At 43.2% G+C, this 13,583-nt stretch overlaps 1 protein-coding gene across 6 annotated transcripts in view; it reads left to right on the top strand.

Moving 5' to 3' along the window:
- Window positions 1–13,583, top strand: part of LOC141273069 (NACHT, LRR and PYD domains-containing protein 3-like) — a 120,027-nt gene that overhangs the window by 58,866 nt on the left and 47,578 nt on the right. For all 6 annotated transcript variants that reach the window (XM_073684424.1, XM_073684423.1, XM_073684422.1 and 3 more), the window contains 2 exons: window positions 8,446–10,141; window positions 10,231–10,338. In XM_073684424.1, the coding sequence (XP_073540525.1) occupies window positions 8,446–10,141; window positions 10,231–10,338 (1,804 nt within the window). The remainder of the gene's footprint in view (window positions 1–8,445; window positions 10,142–10,230; window positions 10,339–13,583) is intronic.

Here is a 13,583-nt window from a genome sequence, read left to right on the forward strand (position 1 = left end):
TATACATAATTACGCTATTTTGCTTCCTTCTCTCTCAGTGCTGTTTCAGTGCCCAGTTCATGCTCCTTTAGAAGCTCCTTTTAACTGCTGCTCAGCAGGATATTTATATTTAAACATAACCTACAAATCAGCAATAATAGACTTAAAGCGCATCTGTCAGCAGGATTGTGCGCAGTAAACTACATACACTGTCAGGTGGGCGTTGTTATACTACTTAATATGATACCTTGCTTGAGGAAATCCGTCCTGTGGTTCTTTTATAATCTTTATTTTCAGTTAATGAGATTCTCCTGCCTCGGCCTTTGGGGAGGGGGTGTAACTGGTGCTCTGCTTATGTATTCCTATGTCTGCCTTCTGACAGGTCACTGTGCCTTCAGTGACCTGCCTACTATTTTAAATACTGCCTGTGTAATTTGTGTGCCAAACATGAAATTTACATGCAGCAAAATTGCCCCCGCTGCCCGCACATGCACAGTAGCATCTCTCGATTGCAGAGAGATGCTACTGCACAAGCGCGGCCGGAGGCACCATATTGTTTCAGGAAAAAATCTTTTTCCTCCAGCAAAATGGCACCCGTGCATGCGCAGTAGCAACAAACGCTTCCCAATAGACACTACTGTGCAAGCGCTGCTAGCGGCGCCATTTTGCTGGAGGAAAAAGAAGTTTGCCTGCAGCAATATGGCGCCTCTGGCCGCACTAGCGCAGTAGCATCTCTCTGCAATGGAGAGATGCTACTGCGCATGCGCGGGCGGCGGGGGCCATTTTGCTGCATGTAAATTTCAGGTTGGGGACACAATTACACACGCAGTATTTAAAATAGTAGGCAGGCCCCTGAAAGCACAGTGACTTGTCAGAAGGCAGACATAGGAATACATAATCAGAGCACCACCTAATGCCCCTCCCCAAAGCACAAGAATCTCTTTAAGGCTGTGTGCCCACGATGCGTTTTTAATGCGTTTCTGCAGCGTTTTTGCAGCTGCGGAAACGCATTAAAAACGCATGGTAGAAGGGCAGCAATGTTCCCCAATGATAATCCGCATGTGCTGTGCACATGCTGCGGAAATTTCCGCTGCGGATTATCATTGCGGAAAAAAACGCGGCACTACCAATTATTTTGCGGAAATGCTGCGTTTTCGCCACCATTGACTTGCATTAGAACGCGCCAATTCCGCAAGACTGCATCTGTACTTGCGTAATTGGTGCGTTCTAATGTGCGGATGGTACCCGGGTGTAGAGGAGAGGAGAGTCTCATCCACACCCAGGTACCATTAAAAAAGCTGTAAAAATAGAATAAAATAAAAAATAAATGTATATTTACCTTCCGGCGGCCCACGCAGCGCTCCTACTTGCTTCCCGACACTTCGCGATGGAATGAAGGACCTGCGCTGACATCAGAGTCATGTGACGGGTCATGCGACGCTGACATCGGCAGGTCTTTCAATCCATCGCTGCCGGCACTGAGCGAAGCAAGCCAGCGCGGGCCATCGGAGGGTAAGTATATATTTATTTTTTTATTTTTAACCACTCTCTCGGGTCACACTATATAAATCCATGCAGTTTGCATGGATTTATATAGTGTGACTTAGTTGTCACAAGCACTTTCCAAGTGATGCTAATCGCTTGGAAAGCGCTTGTCAATCCGCATGCGGAAATGTCAGTGAATAACGCTCCATTTCCGCATGTCCTTGGCAGGAAAACGCATGTACAATCCGCATGTACAATCTGCATGTACAATCCGCATGCATTTTTTTCTGCCAGGGGAGATGCAGAAACGCTCAGGAAAAAATCCTGAGCATTTCTGTATCATGGGCACATAGCCTAACTGAAAATAAAGATTATACACCTGACAGAATATATACCTGACAGTGTATATGGTTTACTGCGCACAATCCTGCTGACAGGTGCGCTTTAACCACTCCACTAAATACAAGGAGGGCCTGGATGCCTTTCTTGAAAAATATATTACAGGTTATGGGCACTAGATTTTGTGATGGAACGTTGATGTAGGGAACTAGTATGATTGCCTTATGTTGGCAAGGAATTTTTGCCTCATGGGGTTTTTGCCTTCTTCTGGATCAACATATTAGTTTATAGGTTGAATTTGATGGACTTATGTCTACCTTCAAACGCAAACACTATGAAACTATAAAAAATATATATATATATAGTTTATTTCAAATAGAACAAAAACTCTCTGAAAACAATTCAGGAAGCCTCAAGCACAACCCTAACCATGAATTATGTACTGTATATACCACAATGGGTTTCACAGGTTCATCAATAGGTATAAACAATAACAGAAAGAGATGCAACAGAAACCAATGACACAGTATCCCAAGTGTCCACCAAAAGGTTAATAGATTGCTTTATAAATTACACTTAATTCTAAATTAGTTAACTGTGGACATGGTAGGACTAGAGAAGGGCAAATTGCATCCCATATTGTGGTCAGTTTAACATTATAAAACTGTTGAAAGATAATCTTTAACCCCATAACGCCCAATGATAGGGATAACCCGTCATGGCAGGATGCTAGTTCGCGCACCATGACTGGTTATCACCGTCATGACTTTGTACTGTCACAAGTGTGAGTGGCAGGGGAAGAGGTGCAGGGACCCATGCCGGCGGTCCCCGCACCCAGATCGCTGTGATCGGTCAGTCAATCTGATTGACCTATCACTGCACGATCGCGCAGGAGACGCTGAAATATCAGCACCTCCTTCCCGATCAGTGCCGGAGCGCCGCGCTGCCAGTGGCTGAGCTCCTGCACTAACAGCCAGGAGTGTCGGCGCCTCCCTGACTGTTAACTTCCTGAATGCTGCTATCAAGCTCGATTGCAGCGTTCAGGAGGCAGGCAGAGGGACGGGAGCTCCCTTTGCTTTCAGATCGGCGCCCCCATGACGTCATCGCGGGGGCCCAACCGTTGCCATGGTGACCAGGGGTTGTCATGACGACCCCCAGGTCACCAAGCTATGGAAAGCTTCTGAGACCATGCTCAGACGTGAAACACATTTGAATGTGGCTTTTATTTAATATAATTCTTACATGTATCCATCGGACACGAGATCATCATTGTATGCAAAGGAGCGCGGATATTTAGACTCCTTTCTTCTTCTACATTGGTTCATTGATACATTTTGGAAACCCTGCTAGGGTTGGTGTTATCTGCAGCTCTCCACATTAGCTCTTATATGTGTTGTGCATCATCACAACACGACAAGGTGAGCGTCCTTTTTATTATTCAACCATTGTTTCATTGGGTAACAGCACCATGTGCGCCCCTATTCTATTTTGTTTTATACTGTAGGTATAATGTACTGCAATGCTAGTGCATTGCAATACATTATACCTGTGAAAAGAGGGAAAAAAGTGAAAGTCCCATTGAGGGACTACGTAAAGTTTAAAAAAGTTAAAAAAAATTCTAAAAATCTAAAAACAAAGTTAAAAATAATAAAATATATTACACTAATAAATAATAATATATAATAATTTTTATTTATATAGCGCCAACATATTCCGCAGCACTTTACAATTAAGTAGGGACATGTACAGATAATATAAACAGTACAATGTATCATATTTCATCAGTTACAGGAGGATTGAGGGCCGGCAAGCTTACAATCTATATGGAAATGGGGGGACACAATAGGAAGAACATGGTCATCAGCCAGTATCTGTCTAAGAGCACTTACCGTGTGCTATTTGGTGCATGGAGGATGTGGAGACAGATGAATAGGCAGGGGCAAATTAAGATTAACATTTAGGAGGGAACAGGGGAGAGTTAGGTTGGTGAGTTGAGGTGATAGGCTTGTCTAAACAGATGTGTTTTTAAAGCACGTTTGAAGACATGGGGGCTAAATATTAGTTGGATCGTTTGGGGCAGTGCATTCCAGAAAATTGGCGCAGCACGAGAGAAGTCTTGGAGACAGAGGTGTGAGGTTCGGATTAAGGAAGATGTTATCTTAGATCAGTTGCAGAATGGAGGGCACGAGAGGGGTGATAGACAGAAATCAGGGATGAGATATAGGGCGGTGCAGAACTGTGGAGAGATTTGCGTGTGAGAGAGATGAGCTTGTATTGTATTCTGTAGTGAATGGGTAACCAGTGCAATGACTGGCACAGGGTAGAGGCGTCGGTGAAGCGGGCTGATAGAAATACGACCCTGGCTGCTGCATTCAGAATGGATTGGAGAGGAGAAAGTTTGGAGAGAGTTTGTTTAGAGGGAGACTGATCAGAAGAGAGTTGCAGTAGTCCAGACGAGAGTGAATAAGAGCGACAAGTAAGGGTTTTTGCAGTATCAAAGGTGAGAAAAGGTCGGATTCTGGAGATGTTTTTAAGGTACAGGTGAGAAGAACAAGTGAGTGATCGGATATAGGGAGCAAAGGAAAGTTGTGTGTCAAATATGACTCCAAGACAGCGAGCTGGCTGCTTGGGAGTTATGGTGGCCCCATCCAAGGAAATTGAAAAGTCAGGTATTGGTAGGTTAGTAGAGGGAGGAAAAATAAGGAGTTCGGTTTTGGAGAGATTCATTTTCAAATAGAGGGAAGACATGATGTTAGAGACAGCGGACAGATAATCACTGGTATGTCGTATTAGAGTGGAGGTGATGTCAGGTGAAGAGGTGTATAGTTGGGTGTCATCAGCATAGAGATGATACGTAAAACCAAATCTGATAGTTTGCCCAATAGGGGCAGTATACAAGGAGAAGAGGAGGGGGCCTAGGACTGATCCTTGTGGAGCCCCGATAGTAAGGGGAAGATTAGAGGAAGAAGAGCAGGCAAAAGATACCGCGAAGGAGTGGTCAGAGAGATAGGAGGAGAACCAGGAGAGAACGGTGTCCTTGAGGCCTATAGAGCAGAGCATAGTGAGGAGAAGCTGGTGATCCACAGTGTCAAAAGCGGCAGAGAGATCTAGGAGAAACAGCAGGGAGGAATGACCATTAGATGCACATTTTTATGTAAAAAAAATAAAAATAAACAAAAAAAGTACACATATTTAGTATCGCCGCATCTGGAACGACCCGATATACAAATGTGTCACACTAGTTAACCACTTCAGTGAACAGCATAAAAAAAAAAAAAAAACATGGGAAACTATGCCTTTTCATCATACCGCTAAAAAAAAGTGGAATAAAACGCAATCAAAAAGACGAATGTAAATAAAAATGGTATTGCTGAAAACGTCATCTTGTCCTGCAAAAAACAAAGCCGCCATACAACTCTGTCAGGGGAAAAATAAACAATTTATAGCTCTCACAATAAAGCAATGCAAAAATAATTATTTTTTCTATAAAAGTTTTTATTATGTAAAAGCACAAAAACATAAACAAATTACATAAGTGAGGTATCGCTATAATCGTACTGACCCTAAGAATAAAGCTGGCTTATCACACGCAGAACGGCATGAAAAAAAAAGAAAAAAAAAACAATTCCTGAATTGTTGGTTTTTGTTCTGCCTCCCAAAAGTCGGAATAGAAAGCGATCAAAAAATGTCACGTGCCCAAAAATGGTACCAATAAAAATGTCACCTTATCCTGCAAAAAACAAGCCCTTACATGACTGTTGGCCGAAATAATGAAAAATTATAGCTCTCAAAATATGGTGATGCAAAAACTAGTTTTTGCAAAAAAAAGCATTTTTTAGTGTGTGACAGCTGTCAATCATAAAAACCTGCTATAAATTTGGTATCACTGTAATCGCACCGACCCGAAGAATAAAGTCGCCTAATCACTTATACTGCATGAGGAACGGTGTAAAAAATAAAACGAATTCTTCGCCTGCTGAAGATCACAGTAAGGCTCTGCTCACATTTATCCTGCGCTCTGCGCTGAGCGCTTACAGCGGGGTTTCCATGTAAATCTCTGAAATAAATTATTCAGACGGAACCCCCGGCGGAAGATTCCCTGTAATGAGGCAGATTCAGACACCGTGGAAGTCATCTGACCTATCATCCGGCGGTGTCCGTCTTTTTAGGCGTAGATAAAAGCACGGTCAGCCACAGTTTTGTGAACCTCTGAAAAGGACAACGCTGAACAGAGGCCAGACAGAGTCCAGAGTAACTCTGCTGCCCCATCTCATTATAGTGAATGGAACCCTTGGGAGTTTCATCTGAATCACGTCATTCGGAGATTTAGATGGAAATCCCAAAGTAAGTGCTCAGCATAGAGCGCAGGGTCAATGTGAGCTAAAATGTTATGTAAAATGTTCCCAATAAAAGCTTCACATAAAAATCCCCCACTCATGTGTTAATGGAAATATAGGGGGCTTCCACGTTACTGGTAGTACAAAGGGTCTGGAAAAGCGAAATGGCTCCTCGCCCCCCTAAAGAAATTCAGCAAATTCTGTGCTCCCAAATTCAAATCCCACTCCCTTCTGAGCCCCACAGTGTGTCTAAACCACATTTAGCGTCCACATGTTTGGCAGGGGTATGATTTCCAAAATGGGGTCACTTGAGGGGGGGGGGGGGGGTTCTGCTCTTCTAGCATTTAGGGGCTCTGTATGTGGAGTCCACAAACTATTTTAGGAAAATCTGTGCTTCAGCAGGCAAATAGCGCTCCGTCCCTCCCGAGTCTCACCTTGTGGCTAAGCAGTACTGTACAACCACATGTGAGGTATTGCCACGTTCAGCAGAAATTGTGTGACACATTTTGGTGCCATTTTTTTTACCAAGTTCCCCATGTGAAAATGTAAAATCTGGGGCTAAAATAAAATATTTGTGGTAAAAATTTTATTTTTTCTTCATTTCTCAATGGTATCAAATTCTGTGACACATCTGTGGTGTCAATATGATCAGTGCACCATTATATTAATTCATTGAGAGCTGTAGCTTTGTAAAATGGGGTCCCTTATGGGGGATTCTGCTGTTTGCCACCTCAGGGGCTCTGCCAATGTGACATGGCACACTCAAACCATTCCAGCAAAATTTGAACTCCAATATGGCGCTTCTTCCCTTCTGAGCTTTGCACTGTGCCTCAAAAGTAGTTTTTGACCACACATTGTGTATTGGCGCACTCAGGAGAAATTGCACAATGAATTTAGAGGTCCATTTTTTCTTATCGCTCTTGTGAAAATAAAAAATTTGGAACTAAAAGATAATTTTTGTGGAAAAAAATAGATTTTTTATTTTCACAGCTCTACATTATAAAATTCTGTGAAGCACCTGGGGGTTCAAGGTGTTCACCACACATCTAAATATGTTCCTTGAGGGGTCTAGTTTCCAAAATGGGGTCACTTGTGGTATGTTTCTACTGTTTAGGCACATCAGGGGCACTCTCAAACACAATACGGCGTTCGCTCTCGATTCCAGCCAATTTTGCGTTCAAAAAGCCAAACAGTGCTCCTTCCCTTCCGAGCCCTGCCGTGCGCCCAAACAATGGTATTCCCCCACATAAGGGGTATCGGCGTACTCAGGAGAAATCACACAACAAATTTGGAGGTCCATTTTCTCCTGATACTCTCGTGAAAATAAAAAGAAATGGGTCTAAAGTAAAATTTTTGTGAAAAAAAGTTAAATATTAATTTTTTCCTTCCACATTACTTCAGTTCCTGTGAAGCACCTGAAGGGTTAATAAACTTCTTGCATGTGGTTTTGAGCACCTTGAGGGGTGCAGTTTTTAGAATGGTGTCACTTTTGGGCATTTTGTGTTTGCGAGGGATCTTATGTCTTTGAATCCTATTGTCGCACTGTACTTGCGGTGGATCCTGCATCCTCACTGTGCTAGCAAAATGAACGGCACCACACTAGCACCGTTCATTTTGCTAGCACAGTGTAGATCCAGGATGTAGGATCCACCGCAAGTACATTGCGACAATAGGATTCAAAGACATTAGATCCCTCGCAAATACAGTGCGGCAATAGGACTTATTTTAAACTGAATCAACATCCGGAACAGATCGCGATCAGTACACATCGTGAACAGGTAAAGAAGGCTGATTCACTTAGCTATACTGTACCACACTTTGAACAGCCATAATGGGAATGTTAACTAAGATACTTCTTTTTAGCACATTTCGATACTGTTTTTTATTCTTTATTTGATTAGACTTAGTCCAGTGTGCACCAAGGCAAAAGGTGCTTTGAAATAAGTTGCTCTAAAGGAAATAAGTGACAGCGCTAGTGCAAACTTTCCCTTTTTATAGTTCACAATTGTAAACTTAACCTGATAACTCAGGATTAATAACTACGTTTATGTAATGTGCACCCATTGACAAAAATGAAAAATAACCAAATAAATTGTGCAGTTGAGAATTGTTCCACCAGTGACATCTAGAGTCCTTTGCAGATCATTATCATCCACCTGTTGCTGCCATTATACAGAAGCAATTTCTCTATAATCCATATTATTAACTTCACCACACAATAGTTTTAATGTAACGGATGTATACTTTATAACATGAACTCTTTGTAAAAAATGTAACTGAAATGGTCCAATTATTTTTTGCACAGAATGGAGAGTCCAATACATTGAGTTATTGAGAAATGAATATAAATGTATAGAAGAAAACAATTCTCGTATGGGAGAAACTGTTAACCTTGAAAAGAGATATACCAACCTACTACTGATAAACGGTCATCAGGATGAAGAACACAGAAAGAATGCATTATTATCTACAGGCAGGAGTCATATTGAAATCATGAACATCGGAACTTCCAATAAATATTCTTCAATCACAATCCAAAGTCTCTTTGAGCCTAATGAAGATGGACTTATCCCAACAACTGTGGTGTTAGTAGGACCTGCCGGAATTGGAAAAACCATGACCACTCAGAAAATCATGCTGGAATGGGCCTCTGGAAATTTATTTGGTGAAAGATTTGATTATGTGCTTCACGTGAGCTGTAGAGAAATTAACATCCTTACTGGTGTCAAGAACATTGTTGGACTTATATCTAAAACCTGTAAAATGAGCCTTTCTAAAGATCTGGCACTGTCTATTTTGTCAGATAGTAGAAAAATACTTTTTATCTTTGATGGCTTTGATGAGTTAAGATGGTCCATGGAGAATGATCAAGAGTCTTATGTTTGTGATGATGACCCCTTTGAGGAAGCCCACAGAGAGACACTCATAAAAAGTCTCCTTATGAAACAGATTGTTAAAGAGGCTTCATTGATTATTACCACTAGGCCATTCGCACTGGAAAAGCTGAAGAAGTTTATAAAGCGACCACGCTATGTTGAAGTTCTAGGATTTACAGGCCAAGATCGCCAAGAATATTTTTCAAGGTTTTTTCAAAATGAAGAACATGCAGTTAAGGCGCTGAATGTAATCAAAGAAAATGAGATAATCTACACAATGTGTGCTGTTCCAATCATATGTTGGATTGTTTGTACGGTAATGAAGCCAAAAATAATGCAAGACTTGAAGTTAACTGATTATAACACAGCCACCTCTATTTATTTGCTGTATCTAAAAGGTTTAATAAAATATCATGGCAGGAACCAGCCCATAACACCATGCTTGAAAAAGCTATGTTCTTTGGCCAATGAAGGAGTTCTGAATAGAAAAATTATGTTTGATGAAGGAGATCTTGAAAGACATGGGTTAGAAATTTCTGAAGTGGAATCAGTATTCCTGAATGAAAACATCTTTCACCGGGAAATTGAGACCCAAACCTTCTATAGCTTCATCCACCTGAGTGTACAGGAGTTTTTCGCTGCTTTGTATTATGGTTTTGTTGAAGAAGCCAAAGAAGAAACATTCTTGCCAGAAATCTGTAAGGGAAATTCTTTATTAGAGCAATGTACGCATGATCCACATTTAACTTTAACAATAAGATTCTTAGTTGGCCTTTCAAGTGCAAAATGCCCTAAGGAAACTTTATCCAACCTATGCTGCAGTCTGCAAGTAACAACTGCAATGGAACAATGGTTTACTGGGGACAATCCATCCAGGTTTTGTACAGAAGCAATTTACTGTCTGTATGAGACACAAGATAATGACTTATTAAAAAGGTTGATGACCCGGTCATCAGATTTAGTGTTTGAACATTCTTGGTATTGGTCAAACACCTACATCAAAGAGTTGACCTACTGCATTAATCAATGTTCTTGGGATTCTTCACTCATATTTTTGAACTATAAATTGGATTCAAAGGAACAGGAAGAATTATTAAATCTGCTGATCAGGTTTTCAAAACTTTGGTAAGTTTTTACACCTGGCGTGTTTTTATGTAATCCAGGATTTTATATAATGGTGGTATTACTATTACTTTTAAGTAGCTTTGTTTTAGTTTCAGTAGATGTCAATTTGCAAACTTAGAAGATTCAGATCCTGAAGATGAGCAAATAAGTTTCCTTCTTCGTCTGAGTGATCAACAAAGTAGAATCCAAGAACTCAGGTAAAATTGATATTTTTTATTATACCAAGATATTGGAAATACTTTAATCAAATTACAATTTTATTGTGACATGTTTCTTAAAAGAACTTTTCTTATGAACTCAATTAAAAATGTGGATACCAATCCTTAAAAACTGAACCTATTTCAGCAAGGTCGGACTGGGGTGCCTAGGGCCCAGCAGGGGAATTGACTACTGGAGCCCACACTATAGTTACCATAAACTGTTTTATTACTTGTTATTTTTATATAATGTAAGGACAGGGATGTTAAACATATTTGTAATATACTTCATTAGCTGATGTTCATGAGCTCCTGGCTTTCTCTACACCCGGCCCCTGAATTACAGGGGTTTTTTTTAAACAGATTTAGCAGCGGGGGACGGAGAAAGTCAGGAACTCGTGAATACTCAGGACTAGTGTTGAGCCACCCCCGTAGTGTTCGAGTTCGGTTCGGTTCGTCGAACACCCGTGTGTTCGCCGAACTGTTCGTCGAACACCTTCGAACGCCGTTAAAAACAATGGCAGGCAAACAAAAACACATAGAAACACATAGAAAACACCTTCAAAGGTGTCCAAAAGCTGACAAACTGCTCAGAAGACATAACTAACACATGGAAAAGTGACAAGTACATATAGTCATGCGAAAATAAAAGAGGTGGAGGAGTAAAAGGAGGGGGAGACACAGATATAGGCATGTCATGCCCTTCTAAAATCCAAAAAGTGAGAAGCCGACACGGCCAGTCCGCTCCTGCCCGTGCCACCTCCGTGTCGCCGGGTTTGTGCCAGAGCCGCGGTGAACCCTGACGGCCAGCCCCCCTCTCCCAATACTGGTGCCTGTCCGCTGGTGGGTCGAGCGAGCCCCCCTGTGGTGGAGGCAGCTCTAAGCTTTTTAATTTAAATTGTCTCTCTAATTTGAATGAATACACTTTAAATCCATTTACAAGGATCTATTGGAGGGCAAGTCTCATGCCAGCAGCCTCGTAATTCCAGCTCCAGTAGCGTCCACTAAAGCTGCTGCACTTAAAAAGCTTTTATAAGGATCGAGCTCGGCTGTCCACCGCAAGGCATCCTAATGCCAGTCCCAGCCCCTATGCCTTGGGGTGCCTCCTGATGCTCTTCACTAAGTATCCCATGGTCCCGAATCATTTCCTTTGAAAAAATTAAGTGTCTAAACTACAGGTGGTGTAGCTTGCTTAACAGCCGGGATAATGCGCTGACTAGCAGACACTGCTACTAGGCACAAAGTATTTCCTGGGCTAGATGCAGTTAAAAATTTGTAATTAGATACTCTCGTTGGATGCTGAGAAAGCATTCCATAGAGTCTCCTGGCACGCCATATATGATTCTCTTAAAAAGCTTGGGGTAGGGGTCTAGGGGACCCTTTTATAGCCAAAATCACGGCCCTGTATCGCAATACGTCACCTAGGCTGAAGATAAATGGAACTGTAGCACCCTGAGGGCTCGGTTGCTACAGACGTATTGCACCTCACCCAGAGGTGTGATATCTCACTCTCAGGTAAGGATGGAGTGTGGATCAGGACCCGACACCTGCATGCATTACACCACATTGCCATGGGGCAGGGCGACCAATATGCCCCTGAGATGGGCACGACAGTCCCTGTCCCTGGCTGGAGTGGGGGGAGGGAACACTGAGGAAGGGGAACCCTGTAGTGCAGGAGCAGGGAGGAAGCAGTTCCTGGGTGCATTGAGAAGGGAGTATAAAAGGTGGGCACCATCTTAGTTCAGTGCAGAGAAGTCTGAGCAGAAGTGGCAGGGAGCAGGGGCTCTGCATGAGCTCTGCTCCGGAGGCGGGCCTAGTAACAGAGGCCCAGGCCTGGAAGAGGGAGAAGGAAGGAAGAGGAGCGGAGAAGGCTCCAGGAACGAGGAATGAAGGGATCCCAGGGGTGCGGACGGGCGAGTCGCCACCGCACGCCCGAATCCACCTGCGTGGAGGGGTCAGGCCAAAGGGGGAGACCGGTCCCCGAACTAGTGGAGGCAGGAAACGACCCTCAGCTAGAAACCGGAGGCTCTGACATTTTATGTGGCGCAGCCCCTCGCTACACCCGCTAGGAAGGCACCACATAGGGTCAGGGAAACTGGCGCCAAGTTTACCAAGAGGAGGCCCGAGGCAGCCGGACAGAAGTGTTGGTAAGAAAGGCCAGACAAAGGACACACAAAGGGGGTCCTGTGAAGTGCTCCAAAGTTATCTGGGAGTTGTCTGAGCCCCTCACCTGGTGAGCACAGTACGACGTGGGCAGCCGTTACCTGCAGACGTGGTCTGGATAATAAGAACTGTGAGTAAAGGCCCTGGACTGCATCACTGACTCCGTGTCATTACTGCTGCTGCCCTGCACCATCACCCCCATCCTCCGCATACACTGCCCTGAGGCTATACTCCTCCCGTGGGGAGTTATGCTACGCTCTGCTTCACCCACAACACCAGCCTCAGCAGACTGCCCTGGAGCGGCGGTTCACTCTGACCGCAATCCACGGGTGGCGTAGTCGGACATTTAAACATCAAAACCACATAAATAGTTCCGCCCTGGTTTGACCGCCCTGAGCCACGGAACCGGGTTGCCGCCACGGAGACTACAACCACCAGCATCCACCAAAAAGGGTCCGGCTCCGGGTGTCCCAAGGCCCAGGGGGCGCGTCAGAACATTTTCATCACCTTTCACAATCACCAATGGGACAAGGCAGGGATGTTCTCTGTCCCCTCTCTTATACATCCTAGTGACGGAGCACCTGCTCTCATCAATTCGCCATAACCCCAATATTAGGTGGATTGAGGTGGGAGGCACCGAGTACAAGTGCTCTCTATTTGCTGATGATGTCCTAGTATATATCACTCAATCACATATATCCATCCCTGCTGTTATGGCTGAAATAGATCACTTTGTTACATGGTCAAATTTTAAAATCAATGCAGCGAAGTCTGAGGCCCTCGATGTCTCCCTCCCCAAATCCATATAGGATTCCATCCAGTCCAACTTTCCCTTTGCCTGTCCCTCACAGGGTATCAAATACTTAGGAATTCCTATTCATAGAGACCTCTCCCATCTATGTTATCTTAATTTTGGGCCCTTTATTGAACAACTCCATACAGACCACGGTTGGCAAGTTAGAACTGTAAGATTCACTACGTGAACCGCTGGTGTTTTGTGGAAAAGCACATGTACACTGCGTTCCAAATTATTATGCAAAAAGTGTTTAGGAGTGATAAGGGAAGAATTTGTTTGTTTGTCA

The sequence above is a fragment of the Phyllobates terribilis genome, unplaced genomic scaffold (genome assembly GCF_046119375.1).
Source record: "Phyllobates terribilis strain yellow unplaced genomic scaffold, ASM4611937v1 Scaffold_5__5_contigs__length_657084704, whole genome shotgun sequence".
NCBI lineage: Eukaryota > Metazoa > Chordata > Amphibia > Anura > Dendrobatidae > Phyllobates > Phyllobates terribilis.